The sequence below is a fragment of the Callospermophilus lateralis genome, chromosome 9 (genome assembly GCF_048772815.1).
Source record: "Callospermophilus lateralis isolate mCalLat2 chromosome 9, mCalLat2.hap1, whole genome shotgun sequence".
NCBI lineage: Eukaryota > Metazoa > Chordata > Mammalia > Rodentia > Sciuridae > Callospermophilus > Callospermophilus lateralis.
In genome coordinates, this window is record NC_135313.1 from 86,625,529 (window position 1) to 86,649,528 (window position 24,000).

General features: G+C 31.3%; 1 protein-coding gene across 1 annotated transcript in view; it reads left to right on the forward strand.

The window, feature by feature from the left end:
* Positions 1 to 24,000, forward strand: part of Lrp1b (LDL receptor related protein 1B) — a 1,566,902-nt gene that overhangs the window by 1,097,607 nt on the left and 445,295 nt on the right. Inside the window, exons 36-41 of the mRNA XM_077110319.1 lie at positions 4,930 to 5,064; positions 5,619 to 5,748; positions 21,525 to 21,651; positions 21,786 to 21,937; positions 22,244 to 22,368; positions 23,518 to 23,889. Of these exons, the coding sequence (XP_076966434.1) occupies positions 4,930 to 5,064; positions 5,619 to 5,748; positions 21,525 to 21,651; positions 21,786 to 21,937; positions 22,244 to 22,368; positions 23,518 to 23,889 (1,041 nt within the window). The remainder of the gene's footprint in view (positions 1 to 4,929; positions 5,065 to 5,618; positions 5,749 to 21,524; positions 21,652 to 21,785; positions 21,938 to 22,243; positions 22,369 to 23,517; positions 23,890 to 24,000) is intronic.

Sequence of the window (24,000 nt, forward strand, 5' to 3'; positions counted from 1 at the left end):
CTGTGGTGTTTCACAACATGGAAAAGCAATATAAAAGAAAATTAAAGGATGAGTCTGATACTCATGCTGGTAAATGACAGAGGTCAAGCCAAGGAGTATGTACTGTATTTAACTACTCTGTTAGTAGTAGTCAGAATAGTGAATTCACATTAGTGAAGAGAAATGCTGCTGACTCAGGACAAAGCAGATGTTGGCCATGATCTACCTCTCGATCAAGATGTATTCTTAAGACTTATGCATGTAAATATATATAAATATAAATTGTTAAGACATAATGAAATGAAAAATTGTTTAGCTCAGAGATTAGTCTTCAGTGTTATGTCAAGTGCATTGTTGATCTAACTCAGCACAATTACTACTGACTTGAATAAAGATATAGAAAACCTTGTTATCAAATTTGTAGATATCACTAAAAGGATTCATTGGAAAACATATGATTTTTAAAAAATGTTAACAGGCAGGATCCATGATCAAATTTAACAAATTGACACTTAATAGGATAAATATAAAGTTCTGAAATTTAATAAGAGATATAGCTTAATAGCCACTAAAGTATATTCTGAGTAAAATCACATGCTTTATTTTTTTTCCAGACAACAAAGCTATTTAAAAATGAGCAAAATTATGGGGAAAAAAGATCATTATAACAACTATATTTTAGACTATAGTTTGGGATACTATATTCCATTTATTACAAGTGAAAAAAAAATTAACACTAGACAATCAGACTTGGAAGAGACTAAAGGTATTCTAAATTTTATCTTCTGTTAGAATGTACATATATTATGCAAATATATATTTATGCAATACATATTTACACATATGTATATTGCAAATACATACATATACATACATATATTCATATATATGTATATATCATGTTTATATAATATAAATACATGTATGTGTGTGTGTGTGTGCGCGCGCGAACGCGCACGAGTACGTTTGTTTACATGAAAATAAGCTTGGAGGGACAAAGAATTTTGTGAATTTTTCATGATTAGTGGCAGAAAAATAATAACCCAACCCTAGGCTTCTTGCTCTCTGTTTTACCATTCTCCTTGTGTGCTGATTATTTCATTAGTAGGAAAAAAAATAGCACACATATACTTTATTTTTTAATTTTATGTATTTTCACATGTATGTGCTGTTTATAGAAATAAAACAACAATGTAAATTTAGATCAGGAAACATAACTTTAAATTTTCTAGGCCACAAAAGCCCATGGAAAAATGGAATAGAGTATATTCTCCAACAGGTGGTCAGTAATACATATTTTTTAATTAATTATAAAAAAATAGACCCTAAGAGTGAAGAAAGGTCTTTAAGAGACTTGAATATTCTGATTAGCCTTTCAGCTTTAAACACTTGAGTAATTTTTTTTTCTCAACTCAGTAACTTTCTCATTGTCAAAGTTTTTTTCTTTATTTCATAGACAAATATCACCATGACAATATTTGACTCTACCTTTAATTTTGACTTTAGTTACTTTAATTACACAATCTCTTTAAATATTACCAATATCTCTATATGTTATTCCTTGAAAATGACTCCAAAGAATCTATTTTTATACTTTTATCTATGAGGAGGTAATTATAATTGTTATTACATTAAATTACAAGTTCTTTTTCATTCTGTAATTATATTTTATCAAGTTACCATATGTCTTCAGTTTATTTTTAATTTTACCCAAGAACTTAAATTCTATGTCTGTTATGTTCACTACCATATTCTTATGCTAAGAACTATTGTAGACATATGCTAAGTATTCTAAAAGAATCTGTTAAATAGAGGTAAAGTTAAAAATGTTCATACATTGAAATAAATTTCAAGATGGTAATAATAGTTTTTCTTCACTTTTCATCTTTTGTATAATTTTATCATTTTAGTTTTTTGTAAACTTTTATCATCTTTTAACTTGATTCTCATCCTAATTGAAAGTTTTTTACCTAATTTATGTTTATTTCCAAAATTCACAGATATAAAAGATATATTCTCATATCTCAGCATACATTGTATTTAGAGTGTGTGTGTAGGTGCAAAGTAAATATGTGAAAAAAAATTGATAAGGATGGGCTAAAAATGAGTGATTTAGTCCTTCCATTGTCTTTATTCTTTTTATTGCATCATCATATGGTTGATTTGTTCATGAATTTTGCAAATACTAATGTAAAAGATACCAGTAAATCTGTTGTTCCTCAGTAATATGAGGAATTTAGGTACAAACTCAGCATTACAAAATTTTTGCTATGTATATAACACATAGGCAGAAGTTGACCCAATTGTAGTACTTACCTATAAAATACTCCGGTTCTAAGAAGAGAAAAAAAAATTCAGTTCAATGATAATAAAGGTACATATATGCAAGAGATGGTGGTAGAAAAAAATGCTTCATGATTATAATGAACAGAATTTTTCAAGATTAATAAGTTTTTAAAAATATATAAATTTAATATGAATATAATATATAAAATGAGGGTCCTTTTTATTATTCTTGTGAATGCTGTTTTTATTCTCTTAAAACCTGCCCATTATGTATCTGCCCAAATTGCATGCTTCTCATCTTACACTATTGTAAACTGTCATTTTTTTCACGTGCATACTGTGTGTTCCTTAAAAAGTTTATAAGATTTCTCATGGCAAGACATGGGTCTTCCTACCCCCAAACCAGTTTTTATACAGCATATCACATTTACGCACTAACTTACCAAATGTTTGCTGTGATGTTACTATGTACCAGGTACTAGGAATAAAGTACTAAACAAAGTCCCAACTATCAAAGGAATACATTCCTGTGAGGCAAGGAAACTTATAATTACCTAATGTGTTTGATAGTGATATGTGCTATAGAGAAAAATAAAATTTGCTAAGGGAATAATTTTTCTAGGATAGTCATGTAAATTTTCTGTAAGATGGGTATATTTGAGCCAAGATACAGCTGAGTAGATATCTAGGAAAAGAACATTCCAGAGAGAAAGAAAAAAATGTAGGCAAAATACAGGGTGAGGAGGATTTGTTTTGCCTAAGGACCAGGATGGTCTGTATTTCTAGAGATGGATGAGTAGAGGGATATCAAGTAGAAGAGGTCCGGAGGATGTGGGAAGACCATGGGAGGAGCTCTAACTTTACCTTGGATGAGACTGGGAAATTATTAAATTTGGAATGGAGGAGTAAAAACTATCTTTTAAAGTGTGTAATCATAGCTCCTAAGTGGAGAAAATATTCATGGGAAAGGAAGTACAGGAGCAAAAACACACACTGGGCAGGTGAGGTAGGAGGCTATTGCAAGACTTTGGACCAGAGTAAATGGTGGTTTGGATTTTGAAAATAGAACTAGAGGAGGTGAGAGGTGGTTAGATGATTACATTTTGAAAGAAGAATAAAAGGGACCAAAAATTCCTGAAAATGAATGGAATATGAAAGTATTTAGTGATTAATTGGATATGGAATATGAGAAAAAAAATGATCAGAAAATCCTGAGGTTTTTAGCTCAAGAAACAAAGAATAGAGTTGCTATCCATTATATCACTAATACAAAGGCAGTTACCATGGAAAAATACTCCAGGAGAATCATGTTCCAGATAGAAAATCCAGAATTTGTCATTTATATGTTCTATTTTCTACACACAAGTAGAGAAACAAAATAGGAAGTAGGATATATGGGTTTAATATTTTGGGAAATTTTTATTTAATATACAATGCTTACTATTTATGAAAAATAATGCTTATTTTTGTTGACTGTCTATTTCAATAATGAAATCACATTTTCTGATACTTTTGGCAAAAAGGAAATATCAAAAATTCTTTGATTTTTGGGTACATTTTTGGAGGGCCTGATATTTCTGTTGAGATTCAAAGGATTTTCTATCAGACTTAACCATTGTTGAAAAAGGAGGTATTTGAAATCCTTCAGCAAAAAAATTGAGGATTTCATATGATATTTCATTTGAAACTGAATTCCAAAACTTATTGATGAATTGCTTTATTATACTAATTGCATTTTCTTTATTTCCATAGTCTGTCACTGTGCCAGAGAGAAATTATATTGGTCTTAAAGGATTTGTTCTTCAAATGGTCATGTAGGTCACAACAAGAAAACTCACTTAGTTGGTGGCAAATTTATTATTTAATGATTTGTCCCCAGTGTCTTTCTGGTGACTAAATTTAAAATCATTGGTTTATAATTACTATCCTTTATGCATATGCATGCACATGTAATATATTTCATTTACAGTCTTTAGACACATTTTTCATTCAAATATACAAAAGCACTGTTATTTAAAGACTCTTGATAGCATAGAGCAATTCTTCAAATATCCTTAGGCCCATTTGTACAATGAGAGTTTGAAATATGAAGTGTTTGTAGTTGACATTTGGGAAGCTACTTAGTACCTCAGAAGGAATAATTGAATGATAAAGCTTTATACATTTTGAGCGACATTATGCTTAAAATACCCTTGATAACTGTTTAAATGCTTTTTTCTTCTATTGTCTCTCCTTTGAGACATTGTTGATTTTACTATGTCAGTAATGTTCTTTTTTATATTTAGCAGATTCAGACACAGATATGATTGTGAAGAGAAAAATTATGGTTCAAAATAACATGGTTTGATATCACACTTGCAAATTCATGGGGGATAAGGACTTACTGTTTTAAAATGAATAGGAAAGCGAATGATAAAGAATGTGATAGGTCATTTCCCCAAATATTTCAAACAGTACTTGAAAAGATCTTTTGGCTAAAATATAGCTTCTTTAATATTATTTTCATACATTTCTTCCTATATAATTTTGTATCCTGAAGAATACTTATATTCTAGCATACCCAGGATAATAACTGTAAAGATACTAATGCTATAGGGTCCTAATGCATATATTGCTACACATTTTATAGTGTGTGGGTGTATGTTTTCTCTGTCTTATTCATAGGAAATGATACCATCTATTGGACAGACATGGGCTTTAATAAAATCAGCCGAGCTAAAAGAGATCAGACTTGGAAAGAAGATATCATTACCAATGGCTTGGGAAGAGTGGAAGGAATAGCTGTTGACTGGATTGCTGGTATAATCTAAGACTTTTTTTCTTTTAGTTTCATACTTGTTTTGTTAGGGTCTCAATCAGCATCATAAAAATTGTGTTTCTGACTCCTAACAGTTTCTTTTACGCTTCTAGCCATGGGGGTAAATAGTCTCTTTTGCTCTTGGTTCCACTCTTTCTAATGCTATTGAGCCTTTGACTAAGCATTTTTCATGTTGAAGGAGATTATATAGTGTGAACTTTAACCAAATCTCCTGAGAGCTCTCTAAAGCAGGTAAATGAAAATGTTAGTTCCTTTTTGCCTGAAGTCAGTATGAAGTTTAAATAGATTCCTTTGATGGGTGGGGAAATTTTCACCATTTACAACATATAAATAGATCATTATATGGTTTAGTCAGAGACATATGAAATTTGGATTGGGAGTTTTAACAGCTTTCTTTTTAGAAAGTAATGATTAAAGAGTAGAAAGTTAATGTCTTAATAGTTATGTGAATGTTCAGAAATTTAATTTTAGCCATACTAATAAATAATTTCCTATCTCACACTGTATTATGAACTATATTATGTATTTCTTGCAGGTAACATCTATTGGACAGATCATGGTTTTAACTTAATTGAAGTTGCAAGACTCAATGGCTCTTTCCGTTATGTAATTATTTCCCAAGGCCTGGATCAACCAAGATCTATAGCTGTGCACCCAGAGAAAGGGTAATTTTAAAATTTATATTTATCTTCTGAATCTTAAGCGGGCTTTCTTGTTTTATTAGGAAAAATAAAACAGAAAATTATATTAATATTTAGTTTTAACTATTTATAATATCTGAAACAAACTAAAAATATCTTAAGGAGAAAATGAAATTTATTTTTAGTTTGCTTATGCATATTTTAGTACATATTTGATAGTCATTTACTATGTGGTTATTTTATATGTGTTAATCCAAATAAGAACAACAACATATTTCTAGGTTCTCAATTTAGAGTTCTGACCTAGAACTGTTTTTATAATTAGATATTCAATTATTTATTGAATGAGTGAAATAATAATTTAACAACCTACTGAAGTTCCAATATCTGTTTATGTGCCTATGATTATGAAACTAATATTTTCATCCAAGCTTTTTTTGTTTCATTTATTATTTCTTTCCTTTTTTTTTTTTTTTTTTTTTGGTTTTTACTTATTTTATTTTGAGTTGTAGATAAGTATATCTACTTGTCTATTTGGAAAATTCGTGGAACCCAAAGTTTACATAGACATACACACGTATAAAATTGAAGTGCATTCAATCTACCACCACATTTCACTGTTTTTTTTTTTAATTACCTTCTAAATAATTCTACTTTCAATCTACTACCCTATATCTTTATTGCTTCCACCCTGTTTGAATCTGTTGTTACCTTAAGTATGTGCAATAGTTCCCATTTGGTCTCCAAATCTCAATGAAGGCTACAGTAATTTTTTTAACATGTAAATCTTACTTAAGTCCTTTCAAAGTATTCCCATTGCCTTTTGTGTAAAGTCCAAAAGCTCTATTTGATCCTAACTAGCTCCTGTGCAAAATTTTCATCTCAAACACCTGCTATTGCATTTTTACATTCTTAATTCATCACTGTTGGTCTTTGTTTAAATTTTCAAATATTTCTTAATCTCCTTAATTTCTAGGCTTTGTACATCCTTTTCCATTTACTCACAGTGTTCTTCCTATTACTAATTTGCTAATCACTTTTACGATTCTGTGGCTTTGAAAATAGATTGTTCTATGACCCCACAGCACCTACAACTTTTATGTATGCAAGTTCTGTCCACTAATATTTGCTTATTTATTTATATTTATTTGCCTGGTAACTGTATATTTCACTATGCTGGGAAATGTTCCTATTATTCATTATACTTAAATTCTAGGAGAAGAGCCATATGCATTTGATGTATTTCTGGATCCTCAGGGCTTAGTATAGTGACTATTAAAGAATAAGAAGCTTATGATAACTATTTTCCTCTTAAATAACAATGTAAGGTTTTTCCCCATTTTAAAGCCCCATATTATTCCCCACATGTGTTTCTTGCATTCTTAGTATGGCATCACTTAAGGTTTTTTCTTTCCTTTTTGGTACTGAGGATTTAACACAGGGTTACTTCACCACTGTCCTCCATTTCTAGTTCTTTTTATTTTGGATTTGAGAAAGGGTCCCACTAAGTCACCAAGGGTTTAGCCAAGTTGCTGAGGCTGGCCTTGAACTTTGATCCTCTTGCCTCAGCCCCCTCAATCACTGGGATTACAGGGGTGCTTCACTGTGCTAGGCCACTTAAGAATTTTTTTGTTTGTTTTTGTTGTTGTTAAGTTGGGGGGACTCCTATAACTTTTGGAATGAAAGTAAAGTGATACTATGGTTGTTAAATAAATAAATAAATAAAAAGGTGCATCAGATAAATAAGCATGAAGAACATTAGAGTAAAATCATTTATATAAAATATTAAATCAACTTTCATGAAACTATGTAACCTATATTATATGTGGTATGTACTTTTTCTAATATTTATCACTTGTTTTAATTTCCTGGTAAATGCTGCACAATTAATGTTAATATTATAGGGAGAAAAAGAAGATTATTATAGAAGAATGTCATCAAATTTGTCATATTTTATGTTAAAACTAAGGATTATAATATAAAAATTTTAAAGACATTAATTGGGAATGCTGTATGATGTAAACAATAACTTAGCTAGAGCCTATAGAGCTCTTCTTCATGAATAAATGAAGTCTTAAATTACATGGTTGATACTAGCATTTCACTTCATGGACTATCTTTTTATGCTTCTTAACCACTGTCTTTACTAGCCTGTGGTTTTTTTATTTTTGTTTGTTTGTTTGTTTTCTTTTGCTTGGTGTTATCACATCCTTGTTACAGCATTTAGAGGTACTGTCAAGCAGCATGTCTATTTAAGGAAGGAAGATAATAGTATAAAATATCTTTTTTCTAAGATCTTTTCATTCACTTGGGAAGAGAAAGACATTATTATTAGTCCTTTTGTTTTTCCTCAGCCAGAGTGGGTTGCGTGCTTATCCCAGATGAGTCAATAGCCAAAGGAAGGAATTATCTTGATTCATTTAGATGTGTTATGATCCATCATCTGGATCTGGGGTAATGTCCCAGACCAAGCAACTTACATTGGAACTTACATTAGAAACTCAGTTTCTATTATGAGAAAAGCTCTTGAAAGGTTGGAATTCAATAAGACATTAGGAGGCCAAAGAAAACCAAACTGTCTTGATTGTTGTATTTCAGGGGTCATCCCCACTCACTCTTCTTTGTTCCCATTTTTTTCTTTCTCACTTTGAATTTTGATGTTAGAGTTCCCCCAGGCTCCATTTTTGGTACATATCACTTTTCTTATTTTCATCTCCCCTTAATGTTAAGGATTAGTAAATGTATGTACATCTAGACAGGACCTTACTCCTGATCTCCAGATTTTTTATGTTCTCCTGTATATTTAGCATTTTCATTTGGAGACCTGTAGCAGATTTCATTTTCCAGATCATTACCATAATATTTGGCATTCTGGATGCTTGTTCTTTTATGTTATAACATGGATACTTTTCCAAAAGTGAGGTTGAGCCTTTTTTCCATACCCTTGAATCTGGGTGAGCCTATGACTATGGTAGATGTGATACAGTATAATCTCTGTATCATAAAAGGAGATAAAACCTCTACCTGATTCTTTTGGGATGTTTTTAGAAGCTGCACTTCTCTGTGAGAAAATTGAGAAGCAGCATAAATAAGCCACATATGTTTTCTAATCAGTAACCATAGTCTGCCACAGCTCACAGCCAGTATCAGTTGCCAGGTGTTTCAAGTGAGAGAACCTTTAAATGTCTCCAGAACCCAGCTGCTTATGTCACTTCATCCTTGAGGTCACCACAGTTGAGGTGAAGAAGTGATGAATCACCTCCAAAGAGCTCCCCAAATTGCAAACTCATTATCAACTAAATGATTGTCGTTTACTCCTTTAACTTGAGGATAGTTTAGAGCTGAAATAAGATCTAACAGAAGTCTTGACCTTTGCATTCGTAAAACTAAACTAAATCATTCTCTACAATTGTGACTTCTCCATTAGTTGAGGATAATTCTGTTGTTTCATTTACTCAGGCCAAAATATATGGTGTCTCTCTTACTCTGTACCTAATATACCAAGAGATTCTATTATCTATTACTTCTAAATGCATCTTTACTTACTTTGCATAATGATCTTGTTGTGACCCTAACTCTGAGCCATAATTATCCCTTGCCAGGGTTTCTAAATTGTGTATCCCCATTTTCTATCCTTATATTCCTACCATCTCTTCTTCATGTTGGTGAATGATGATTGTCTTAGTAGCTTGTACCATTTATTTACACAAAATTCACCAGTGTATCACCTTTTATCCCATTTTAAATCTCACATACAATCTAACATATATCATTTTTTCACATTTATATGTTAAGAAATTGGGTCAGAAATTTGTAAATGCATTACTCTGTCACCAAGTTGGTATATAGGTTTCCCTAAATTCCAAAAATTATATATATAATGTATATATGTACATATGCAAATTGCATGTAGTCTCTCCCTCTTTCTCTGTGTGTGTGTGTATATATATCTATATATCTATATCTATATCTATCTATCTATCTATCTATATATATAAATATATAGTTAAGCATAACATAATTTAATAAAAAGCATCAGTTATATAAAATAATTTTAGGGTGAAATCAAACTGATCATTTAGAGATTAAAACTATAAGTGAAAGAGAATAAATAGTAATGAGAAATATGAAAAAAATGTAGGTGGTAGTATATTAGAAAAGCCTTGAACTGAGTCTGGATTTCCCACACATCCTCTTACCTGCCCTGGCATTGCATAGACTCACACCACTGCCTACTAATAAGGAACAGATTCTTAATTTTATTCAATTCTGATATTGAAACATATGATTCAATTGAATGCCTACATCATACCTATAAACTTAAAAAATATATTATATTACAATGTGATGGTGTTATTAAAATTTCTTTAAATTATAATTGAAAATTCATAAATCATTGCAGCTGAAATCGATAATATTTTATCTATATTTGGATTATGAATTATTATTCTAATGGCATGAATAAATAAAATGTGAATGTTATGTAATCGTCTAGATAACCAGAAAAATGGATGTTTAATTTGTTTCCAATGAATAAAATTTCCCCATGATGTTTTTAAGTTCAATACTTTATTTGTATTGGTAGAATCTCTTTTGCCTGACCTATTATATTTTTGTGTAGTTCAATTTAACAAGCCTATTCGTGATACTTGTCAATCTGTAGTTTTCTTTTTCACTTCTTATTCAAAGTATATACTCTTTTCAAGTTGATATTTGGGACCTTCCTTTTCTTAAGTAGCTCATCTCTTCACATTCATTTTTTTTTAGAGAGAGAGAGAGAGGGGAAGAAGAGAGAGAGAGAGAGAAAGAATTTTTTAATATTTATTTTTCAGTTTTCGGTGGACACAACATCTTTATCTTATTTTTATGTGGTGCTGAGGATCGAACCCAGTGCCCCACGCATGCCAGGCAAGCGCATTACTGCTTGACCCACATCCCCACACCCACATCCATCTTAAGCACATGATTAACCTACTTTTTTTCTTTTTAGTGGATTGAGAATATCAGGGAAAAAAAGCTACAAATACTTCGTTTTTGTAAGTGTATTCGATGAATATTTATTGAGTACTAGGCACTATGAACCAGGACATTTCCGTATCCATCTATGTCCAATCAGCTTTCAATTCAGTACATTTTAACAAAATGGTAGTACATATTAAAGCTACTAGTAGGTACTGAATAACGTGTTGCTTCTGAAACAGAAAGTTTCAACCCATCAAATATTTCCTTAGAGTAAGTCTCATTTTTTAAAATAAGACATCTTCAGGCATAGTAAGACTAACCTAATGAAAAGTTAATCTCATATACAAATTTCATGTTGTAGCAATAATTAAAAGAACAGTGTAAAATTACCTTTTCTTTTTTTCCTTTTTAATAATAGCATGTGCTTAGATTAGTTACTAAAAGAGAAGTTAATAGCCTCAATGGTAGAGTTAGTAGAGACTTTGTGGAGGAGAGTTAAAGGAGAAAAAGTTTCCTGAGATTATATATGTGTGTGTGTGTGTGTGTGTGTGTGTATAATCAATAATACAATAATAAATAGTGACAAGGTAAAAGCCATCTGGAAAAATGTAGGCACATTAGATGCATGTAGGAAAGCACAGGTAATATATCTGGAAGATAACTGGGGGCCATAAAATAGGTGGTAAGTTTCTCCATATATTAAAGAAATTACTATAGTGATGGCTTCTTTAGTGAAGGTGGATTCACTTTTAAGTAAAATCTAAGCTAGTTCTGGATTCCTTCTCCTAACTATTCTCCCTGAACCCCAAAGGCAACATAAGGTGAGATCCAAAGTATGATGATAATTCTTAAAGAAATTGTAACATTGATTAAAGTAGAAAATTTTCAGGATGATTTATAGGTGAGGGTGAGTTCTCCCTCTGCCCTCAAGCCAAGTAGTGGAGAGTTAGGGACAAATTTCTAAAGGCATGAATAAAACGGCAAGAGCAGTAAATAAAACATCAAGTCCCTTTTTCATTGCAGGTCCCCAGTCCAAAAGGAGTACTGCGTTTTTTGTTTTGGTACCAGAGATTGAACCCAGAGGTGCGCCACGGAACTACATCTCTAATCCTTTTTAGCTATTTATTTATTTATTTTGAGACATAGTCTCACTAAGCTGCTTAGGATCTGACTAAATTGATGAGCCTGCACTCAAACTTGAAATCCTCCTACCACAGGCTCTTGAGTCACTGGGATTAAAGGCAGCTCCACCATGCCCAACTCCAGGAGGAAGTGCTATAGTTTGAATATGAAATCAAGACTTAAAGACCAAACCATCAATACAAGGTCCCCTGTGGAACAATGTCCAGGGGTGGAGCTATTAGGACGTAATTGGATCATGAGGGTTCTGACCTCAGCATTCCATTCACTGATGGATACATAACTGCATGGCATTATTAGGATCTGATAGAAATTCTAGGAGTTGGGTTTAGTTGGAAAAAGTTGGTCTCTGGAGGTGTGCCCTGGATGGGTTTTCTTGTCCCCAACTACTTTCTTTTTCTCTCTTCCTCTTTGTGCTTCCTGGTTACCATGAGGTGAGCATCTCTGCTCTACCACACAGTCTACACCATGATGTACTGCCTCTCTACAAAGCAACGGAGTCAGTCATCCATGGACTGAAACCTCTGAAACTGTAGGCCTAAAATATCTTTCCTCTTTGAAGTTGTGTTTCTCACATATTTGTCACAGAAACAAAAAGTTGACTAACACAAGGAGTCAGATCAAAGTTGGAAAAAGAGAAGAGATTTTTAAATGATTGTAAGATTTAAGTTTGGACTTAGAAAGACTTAGTCTTTTATGCTTGGACATTACTCTTAATTAACAACATGATAGTGTTTATTTACAAGCAATTGACTTGGAAGTTATAGCACCTTCCTGAAATAGCCAATTCTGGAGAAGAGATTTAGTTAAGTAAAGATGCAATCTGGATTTGGATAAATATAAAATCAGTTCACATTTATTCCAACAGAATTAAGATTCTGCAGTAAACCATAATAGTGGGTGAGATTACCCAGAAATGACTACAGAAAAAAGAAATCCAAGAACAAAAATTAGTATTTATAGTAAGAGAATGAAATGCCTAGGAGAGAGGGAAAGTAAAAGTGAGCAATAAGGCAAAAAGCTGGGAGGATGAGCCATTTTGAGTCCTTAGGAAATTGATGCATGATAGTATTCTAAGGAAAAGAGTTTAGAAGATTGAGCTGACTTTCAGGAGTCGGGAGCAGTAAAAGCAAAGAACAGAATATGCAATTAATGATTAGGATGATATTTCCCAATGTTATGTATTTCAGGAGACTGATAGTAAGGTCAGAAATGAAAGAATTAATAAATCAATGATAATTAGAATGTGGAAGTAACATATATAGGCTACATGGGTATAAGCTCAGCCAATAAAAAGGAAAGAGGAAAACATGAGGTAAATTGAGAAGATAATAGAATATTGAGTAAGTTTTTCTTAGTTTGGAGGTAGGCACTGCACATATTCACAGAAACAGTAGAAAAAGCTAGTAGAAAGGAAGAGCATGAGAATGAATATCAAATAAGAGAATTTCCAAGGAGTACAGGAGGAAACTTGGGGAGGAAGTTACAGTAGAGTGGAGCACGATGGGTAGGAGACAGAATGTTGTTGGACAAAATGTTTGCCTTGCATTAAGCATTCCAGAAACAGGTCCTAGAGTAAGAATTCAATTCATAAAGTGAAAGAAGCAGAATAGGAAAGAAAAAGAGAGCAAATGTTCAATTTTGAGCCAAGTTCAGGCCACAGGCTGATTTCTTAGGGAGCTCTGGAGTATAAACATCTCAAAGTAAGGGGATTTAGCTTTCATATTCCCAGCTTGTCCAATGGATAAGGATCAGCTGTGAAGACATAATCCCAAGAGAGTTGGCTGTCAGAAAGTGTTGGAAAAGAGATTCTAATGGTCCAAAGATAGTCCTTAGAGAAAGTTTTATGAAGAATAAAGAATCTGAGCCCTAGAGCATATGGAAATGGAGCACAACCTTCCAAAAAGTTCCACAAGAAAACTTCTAGAACTAATAAATATATTCAGCAATGTAGCAGGATATAAAAATCAACACCCATAAATCAAATGCACTTCTGTATATCAGGGACAAATCCTATTATAATACCTAAAAACAAAAACCTATTATACCTATTATAATAGATACCCTATTATAATAGCCTAAAACAAAAACCAAGCAAGCAAACAAACAAACAAACAAACAAAAAAACTTGGGAAACAACGAAAGAGGTGAAAGATCTTTATAATGAAAACTAGAGAACCCTAAAGAAAGAAATCAAAGAAGACCTTAGAAGATGGAAAGCTCTACCTTGCTCTTGGATAGGCAGAATTTATATTGTCAAAATGACCATATTACCAAAAGCACTATACAGATGTAATGCAATGCCAATCAAAATCCCAATGGCATTCCTCATAGAATTAGAAAAAGCACTCATGAAATTCATCTGGAAAAATAAGAGACCCAGATTATCTAAAGCAGTCCTTAGCAGGAAGAGTGAAGCAGGTGGCATCACTATACCAGAACTTAAACTATACTACAAAGTAATAGTAACAAAAACAGCATAGTATTGGCACCCAAACAGACTGATAGACCAATGGTTCAGAATAGAAGACACAGAGACTAATCCACAAAATTACAATTATCTTAGACAAAGGTGCCAAAAATGTACATTGGATAAAAGAGCCTCTTCAACAAATGTTTCTGGGAAAACTGGACATCCATATGTAACAAAATTAAATTAAACCCCTAGCTCTCACCATGCACAGAACTGAACTCAAAGTGGATCAAGGACCCAGGAATTAAACCAGAGACTCTGCATCTAATAGAAGAAAAAGTAGGCCCTAATCTCCAACATGTCGGATTAGGCCCCAACTTCCTTAATAAGCTTTTTCTTTTTGATTTCAATTACATTTAGATCACTTCCGTTTGAACAAAAAATTACTCATGTTTTATTACTGTCCTTGAGTTTACTTCTCAACTTCTCAGAATATGTGATCTATACACATTTTCTTGTCATTGAATTACTGAAGTTGGCTTTCAGCTTCTGCTTATCTAGAAATTTCTAAACTTATCCATAACCAAAGACAGAGATTTCTTTTTTTAAGATTTTACAGGACTTCAACTTTTTCCTTCATTCACAATTCACCCAAGAATTTCTTTTGAGTAACCTTTCTATCCTTGAGTTTTCTGGTTCACTCTGGCTCAATCTATATAGCTCCTGTGAGAATTGTAGTTGATTTTCCTCATTTCAGACTTCATATGCTATTCTTTCTTATTATTTTTTAAATATTTTGCTTATAAGTGATGTGATTTTATGGTTTTTATGTGTGTCTTTGAATGTACAGTAAGAAATACTAAACATGCAAAATAAAATAAAATCTAATTTTGATTCATTTATTTATATTTCTAGTTTCCTTTAGAATGATAGCTTTGAATTTCTGTCACTAAATTTTGTATGTTCCGTACCTCTCATCTACTGACTTCCTTTCTTAAATGTAGCACTTATTTTTGTGTAATCATAAAAAAAGATTAAACCTTTAAGTATTCTACTGTTTGAATGTTGATGAAATCACCCATTTTGTTCCTTATCAAATCCTTCATTTTTTTCTCTTAGAATGTCAGATCAATTTTTTTCTATTATGACTACAGGTTCATCACTGAAATCAGAAAGATATCAGCAATGGGCTTTCTTAATTTTTAAATCCCCCAAAAAGATTTATATGTTGACCCACGAACAAAAAAACTTTGACACTTTAAAAATATTTCAATATTATTTATCTGTATACCTTTATATCTACTTAAAAGCATTTCTTAAATAATAATTAGGCCACTTGGATAAATATTTTTTTCCATGTTTATAATTAAGAATAGACATTAGACATATTTAAAGTCAACTTTTTTTACAGAAAATATTTATTACAACTTGGAAATATTATTGGAATTTGTCCCACTATATTTATTGTTCATATTTTTACTGACTTCAAAGGAAAAAAAAAAGGCTTAAAATGATACCTCTATATAAAGTTACACAAAAATTGATTTCTACATAATAATACAAAGAAATTTAAGTGTCAAAATTCATATTAAAGAAATAAAGTACAACATTTTAGTATTCTGTTTGAAATTAAATCACAAAAGGTGGTATTACCAAGGGAAAATTGACCCATAATGGAGCAAATTAGCTGAATCCAACATATACATGTGCCTTGAAACTGAGGCATAAAGCCTATTTTTTAAACTATAGAGTCTTGAGAACTTTTAAAATGTAGCCAAATGCAAAATAGGACCCATTTATGAATTTATTTCAGCTTGAAAATTAGTTTCTCCCCTCCATTGACTTTTCTTTCTACTTTTCTTAAATTAGGCATCACTTTTCTTTTGAAAACTGAATGTGATAATTATCTTTATGCTAAGATAACATTTTCTCCTAACAAAAAATTACAGGAAGTCATAGTATGATATTGACAAATTTATTAACTTCCTATGAAATAGTTGCTAAATGAAACACATACTATTTGAGTTTCTTATATTTGTATTCTTGTGACTATAAATGAGTTGCTGACATGCCTTTATTTCTGTGGCAAATATTCAAATTTGATGAAATGGTATTTTGATATTCAACAAGTACATATTATCAAATGGTGTTTCATTGAATATACATATGCTTTTATGACATGCTCAACTACATTCAGAAGACCTCTGTTGACAGTTTAATATCTGTTAAGGTAGAATCTAGCAGAATTTAATACCATCTTTTAGAGTATATCTTAAGGCAAGGCCACAAATAAAAAAGTGGAATAAATTTAATTTGCAGTATTAATAATGGTGGGATCAGGGTGCCATTTATAGAATATTAAGATACCATGGTAATCAAGTAACACAGGCCTACCATGCTTCAGATCAAAAACACTTTTTCTCTTTTCCTAAGTCGGGGGCGGGGGGGACGGGGGGAGGGAATGTGAACAAGTTATAATAGCAAATGGAATAAAAGTAACAGTACTTTTTTAAAAAAATCTTATGATTGCCTTCTTTCACAGCTAGCTAGGTCATTACTCTGTGTGTGTGTGTGTGTGTGTGTTTTGTTTTTGTTTTTGTTTTTGTTTTACCCCATGCTTCATCCTCATTCTTTAACTCTAAATGTGAATCTTGAATCTTACCTTTCAGCTACAGAAGGGAAGGTTAGAAAAGATCAAGAAGACATGGGCATCATTTCAATTATGAAGCTTGTTATATAAAGGACACCTTTTATCATCATAGATCTTCAGCATTCTTATGGTTGAAGCTCCTACTTTCATGACTTACAAAGACTTTCAGTTAGACATTTTTAGGTATTTCTGTTAGCATTTTCTCTTGTAATTCTTTAATTAGCCCAATTATGTCTGTCATTAAAGAGTGAACTTCATGAGGGTCTTAACTTTAATGAATTTATGTCCTAGCACATTCTAAATATGTAAGTAAATGTCTATTGAATGAAATATCAATAACGATTTTTTCATTACTCAATTAGTACATTTTTAAATTACAATGAAAGAATAAATTTGAGAATCAACAACAAATTTGACAAAAAAGCTAAAAAGTAGTGCCCAAGAGTATACTGGTTCTGTCTCTTTCTTTTCTTAAGCACAGTGTTCAACTGTCTGTGTTTGAGTTATTTTTACATTGCAGGATACTTTAAACAATTGCAATATATTTAGGACTTGAAGACTGATTTGGGATTGGGATGCAATACTTTGTCAAAACAAATCTTAGAAACCTCAGGAATAGCAAAGGCTCTGTACTACATTTTACTCTTTACAGGAATAAAGGCTGTTAATTCATGTGTTCATGATATGTATTCAAATTTTTAAAATATTATATAGTTTTGTAGGTACCAGGAGGATAGAGAAATGGACATTATGACCTAACAAGGCATTCAGTTCTTATGGATTTTAAATGATTCTAGGGAATCTGCTAAGGGATGTATAATTATATGCAATTTTTGTCAATTTAGATTTTGATGCTTTTGTAAAGGCTAGATACTATGGTTGTTCTGTAGGAGATTTTTGTTGTTGTTGTTTCCTTTTTGTAGATATGGGAACCCACTGTTGACCCCCACTCTAAGAGAAGACACGATATTCTTGATTCTATTCTTGACCAAGGGAAATTACATAACAGGATTCAATAATCTTCATTTTTGTGCCAGCATAGAAATTTTTTCTCATCTCTGTGTTTTCTTTTTTAATATATCTGACAAAGTATCTAAATCATGTTTACTTAGAGGAGGCAAATACCAAAGAAATGGCCATTTTTATTATGAAAATTACAACCATAATCTGAGCTCCACAGAAACAGTTTAGCAGAGAAGAGAATATTAAATTCAAAGAAAATGATTGATTCAAATTAGTTGCTTTCCACTAATGTTCACATTCAACTGCATAAGAATCACATTGAATCCTCTTTCTTTTTTCCAGCAACTGAGACATGCATTCTCCTATTTCTTCTCTTCCTTACCTTTATCTCACCCAAATCAGAACTCTGTTTACCAGTGTTACCTTTATTTCTCAAAAATATTTTTGTCATTATTCAAAGTCATTTGTAATTTAAATGTACATTTTCCAGCTTTAATATATCCAATTGTAGCAGAAGATAATTATTTTTCTTTATAAGTATACCTGTGTATAAACTAACTCAAACATCAACAAAATTGTCATAAAAATAATGGACTAAACTCAGGGCCTAATGAGTATATGCAAAGTCTTTGAGGGACCCAAATGCTGCCATGTCAGGTTTTTTATCTTTAAATAAATAACAGTGTTTTATTAGAAAATGACACATGCTATATAGTCTTTCTACTTTTGTCCTACTAAAAATTTGTGTACGTAATGAAGATAATATTAATATTGGCATTTTGTTGATTTCTAATAGTATTCCTATAATTTTTCATAATACTTTTTAAAAGTTTATGTGTTCAAATTCTGCAAATGAAAGATTATGTTAAAAAAGGAGCTTTTCAGTTTTCTAACAGTTATTTATTATACAGAAAACTTATTATCCAGAGAAAATATAGCATTAGGTTTTGAAAATTTTGATGATTTGGGGGTTTTGAGTAGTATTTTCAGATCTAAATTTACGAAGCCATCATTCTAAAATCAATTTCCTTGGTCATATCATATAATCCAACAAATACTTAATGACTATAAAATATAATTTCCAATGTGGGCAGTATTTCTAAAACTGAATATTAATTTCCTTTGGCTCTCAAAAGCCAGTGACAAGGATTTTCATTTTTTCCTATTAATAAAGACCATATTTAGATATCAAGAATCTATGCTGATTAAAGATATCTCAAGTGCACGTTTGTAAATTATTATCTTAATTTAAATGTTTCCTTGAAATTTTACAAGCTTGGAGAATGTTCTTTCTCTAAATTTGATTTAGAATTCCTAAAGTTTCTCAAGGTGCTAATTCTATTCACTTTTGGTTTAAGGAATATTTAAACTATTCTGTCTGATGTTTATAAAATATTGCTTCATTTTGGTAGGTTTAAATATATTGATATTATTAAATTGGTAAATTACTTAACCACAAAAGTGATTTCCACACAGCCTGATTTGCTCATAGAGAATTTTGCATAACTTTGTTTTATTTTAAATAGTTTTAATTTATAATTTTTTTGATATTCATCTAAAGTCTCCTGCATGAAATTATTGCAAATTTAAAAGAAATAGAGACTTCCTAGTAAAAGATAGATATTTGTTTCTCAATACTAAGAAATTTTTCATGTTTTATTTTTTCTTTTTAAGTATGAAAACCTCTTGCTTTACTTCATATAGTTCAAGAGAAATAACATTAGGCATATGATTATTATAAATTGTTGAGACTTTGTATTAGAGAAAGGTACAGGCTTGGGCTAGTAAAGTCTGGGCAATTCCTGGCTTGTCTCCTTTAATCAGGGAGCATTAACTTTCAGAGACATAATTTTCATAACTATGGAATTAGGGCTAAATATATTAATTGTCCCATTCTACTTACTTGCTCAAAATGATTTTTTCATTACTCAATTAGTACATTTTAAATCAGCTTATATTACATAAATAGGTTTATTATACACATTTCCTTCTATATTTGAACTTTAGAGTATGTTAAAAGTGGTTGGTAAAAATCAGATTGAATAAACATGTCTCTTCTGGATTTCAAGGTGCCCACTTTATAGTGTAATATCTTCCGCTTTTTAATGACATTTGACCTTAAGAAATTAAAGGGACAGATTGTGGACCTAGCTTGGATGAGTATATATCTAGCATGTAAGAGCTACTATTTGGGTAGCAAAAAATAAAAAAAATAAAGAAAATAAATTTAAATGAAGCAAAAAAATGTATCTATTATTTGATTTTAAACAATTTTTTTAATTGAGAGAGACTATCCCTGAAGGTCTTAAAACTCTTGACTTTAATACAAGTAAAGAACTTTTTCGTAACTTTTCTGCCAAGATGTTACCAATAAAATCTTAGTTGGATTTTCTGCTACAAAGTTTTCCTTTCTTATTTATAGAACTTGTAAATATGAATGAAAGTATTTTCAGGATTAATATAGTTGGGATTCTAGCCAAACCTTTTATTATGTGGTTGTAAAATCCAAACACATTTATTTTTATAGCTTTTTCAGAAAATAAAATCACTATTAAAATAAATCTAAACAATATACATAAAAAGAATACATATATTTTATGTAGTTTAAGATTTTTTTTCATGGTTAAATAAGAACTCCATTGAGTATTCAGAATATGAGTAGAGATATTTTTAAAATTTTCTATATGTAATCAGCTTCTACTCATGTATGCACATTTATATATGTGTATTTGAATAGGAATAGAAATATAAACTCATTGTTGACTAAATGCATGAATGATTACCATATTTTTCTAAATTTTAGTCATTGATGTTATTTGATAGATGGATAAAAATGTGATTGGACATAATGTAAAATTTAGAATGAATCAGATTTACCTAAAAGTATGAATTTCTGTATGTCATATAAATGCTGAATTTGTTGCATGAATATGTAAAAATGCATGTGTTATATACCTCCTGTATTTCTCTATTTTCTTTTTAACACATTACTTTGGCATACTCTAGGTTTTCTTCCTATTTTATATTTCTTTCTACATTACATATTGTTCTCCAAGATTACAAAAATAAGCATTAAATTCAAATTAAAATAGTTTAGCGGTCTAAGTAGACAAAACTAAATGTTATGATGCATTACGTATACATTCATAAATTAAATATTTATTTCCTATTAATTTTTATCTTTATTCATGAATATATATACTGATAAATATTCTCTGTCTTGTAGTAGTTTCCAAAATAAATAACTATGTGAAGAAAACCAAGTATAAATTTTTCACTCTGTGTTATGATGTTCTGAGTTGAAGCACATAATTCAATGTATTTTGCTTCATAATAGCAATAATCAGAGAGAACACAGAAAGTTCTTGAAGGAAATATTTGGGATATGAAAATCAAGAGCACATTAGGAAAATAGTTTGAAGTGGAGTATTTCAGATAGGGAATAGCATAAGTAAAAGTTACTTTGGTCAAATTTTGAATCCATTCTTATGATTTCAAATGCTAGTTAAATACTTTTTACAATAAAACTTTATACAAATACAAACACGCTTGAATATTTATTTCTGAAATGTATAATTTTTGTTCTCTTAGTATGAATATTACTGTCCTTATGATGACTGATACATTCTGTATTTAGTTATATGTTACCATAAGTCTGCAATTCAATTTCAGCTTCCTGTTCTGGACTGAATGGGGACAGATGCCCTGCATTGGAAAGGCTCGCTTAGATGGCTCAGACAAAGTTGTTCTTGTAAGCATGGGGATAGTGTGGCCGAATGGCATCTCCATTGACTATGAGGTCTGTTGGATTTATTTTAAGTATTTAAAGTGTCTTAACTGCCAACATGCATTACTCCAACTTTAGTGTTCCATTATTTTCTTAATGAAATCACCAAAACCTCCTTGTAATATTACTCTTCAATCGATCTTTAGGAAAATAAATTGTACTGGTGCGATGCTCGCACAGACAAGATAGAGAGAATTGACCTTGAAACCGGAGGCCATCGTGAGATGGTGCTGTCGGGGAACAATGTGGATATGTTTTCAGTTGCGGTCTTTGGGGCTTACATCTACTGGTCTGACAGGTAATTTTTTTTTTTTTTTTTCATAAACATTTGAGTCTCAGAATGTTATTTCAGTGCCAGACGCTTTACCCTTGTAGGATTAGCCATACCTTAGCAAGGTCACAAAAAGGATCTTGCAAAGCCGTGTAATTTCCACAGCAAACGCAGGCGCTCTTCCCATCCCAGGCTTGAGCATTAAATATCACAGGCTGAAGTGGGTTTCTTTCCCCTCTGTTGGGCCATCTGTTACCTTCAGTTTAAACTAACTGGCTGGATTTTAATGAAAAGTTGAAGAATGTTGATCATGTATGTTCCACTTTTTGGCAGGGCACATGCCAATGGGTCTGTCAGAAGGGGTCACAAGAATGATGCCACCGAGACAGTAACCATGAGAACTGGCCTTGGAGTCAACCTGAAGGAGATTAAAATCTTTAACCGAGTGAGAGAGAAAGGTCAGCACTTTTAAAGGAATATACAAATCAATACATTTTATTCCTCTCTTATTTTAAAACTTTTGTCACATGAAGACTAAGGATGAATTCTTATTTGAGTCAAAATCACAAAACAATTTTTTTTTTACATCTAATTTTCTACAGAATCATATAATAGTTTAAAGAAATGAGTAACACTTCATACATGGGCATACTTGTCTGGGACAGCATGTGTACACAGATATGTCACATACCTTGCATGTCTTGAGTATTGATTTGGGTTAAGAAATATAAACACTCTATAAGTGTACAAAAACGCATAATTAAGATATTAGAGAATTAAAAGCCACTGAAATTGGTTTTTTCATTATCTCTTAATATAAAATGTGGTTCTTGCTCCAGAAATGATTTTTTAGTCCATTTCTGAAGTCATCACATCCTTAAAATGTGTATTTTGAAAGTAATAGAATAACAAATTTGAGTATTTAAAAAAAGTGACCACTGTTAAAATAAATTATAATTGATTTTTTTTTCATACAGAGGGTTTCATGTATTAATTTTGCAGATGATAATGAGTTCCTAGGGATGAATTACCTTAATGAAGAAAACTTAGGAGCATATTTTATCTTCACTAAAACTGAAGTAGATTCTGCCCTATGTTAGAAGTTACATACTGGAGGTGGGAGGGGGGGCAGGATTTCAAGCAGTGCTTTTTTTTTTTTTTTTTCCAGTTCATTTTTAGTAACTCTGTTATTTTTGCCAAAGATTAAAATATGATAAAACCTATGGTAATGTTTGTATCAAGTTTCAAAAAAATGTACACACTTAACTGGCAATCAGAGTATTGTAGGAGAACTTTAATGCTGTTATTTAGATTATGAAGGAAATAGAATAATGTGGTCATTCAAATAGAATTTCAAGATTTTGAACTTCTGTGATTAAAAAAATTAATATTTTCTATTGTTTGCCTTTTATTAACTAATCTTAATTAAAACTAAGATTAAAAAGATACAATAAACATTAAGCTTTAACATTAAATTTTTAATATATCTAAGTAAAAACTTATTTGTTAAACAAAAACATAAATGTGTTTGTGTGTGTGTGTGTGTGTGTGTATGCGGTGTGTGTGTGTGTCTGTGTGTCTGTGTGTATGTATTTTGTCTTCCTTAGGGACCAATGTTTGTGCGAAGGACAATGGTGGCTGTAAGCAACTCTGTCTTTATCGAGGAAATTCCCGGAGAACTTGTGCTTGTGCCCACGGATACTTGGCAGAGGATGGAGTTACTTGCCTACGGCATGAAGGCTATTTGCTGTATTCAGGGAGAACAATATTAAAAAGTATACATCTTTCTGATGAAACCAATTTAAATTCCCCAATAAGGCCATATGAGAATCCACATTATTTCAAGAATGTCATAGCCTTGGCTTTTGACTATAATCAAAGAAGGAAAGGTACCAACCGAATCTTTTACAGTGATGCACACTTTGGAAATATACAGCTTATTAAAGATAACTGGGAAGACAGACAAGTAATTGTTGAAAGTAAGTACAACAATTTAATTTTAAGTAGTTTTGTAGAAATGAATATCATTTGGATTATTAGAGAAATAATAGTGGTAATTGCACGTAGCAATTTCATTTTCCTAGAGTTTA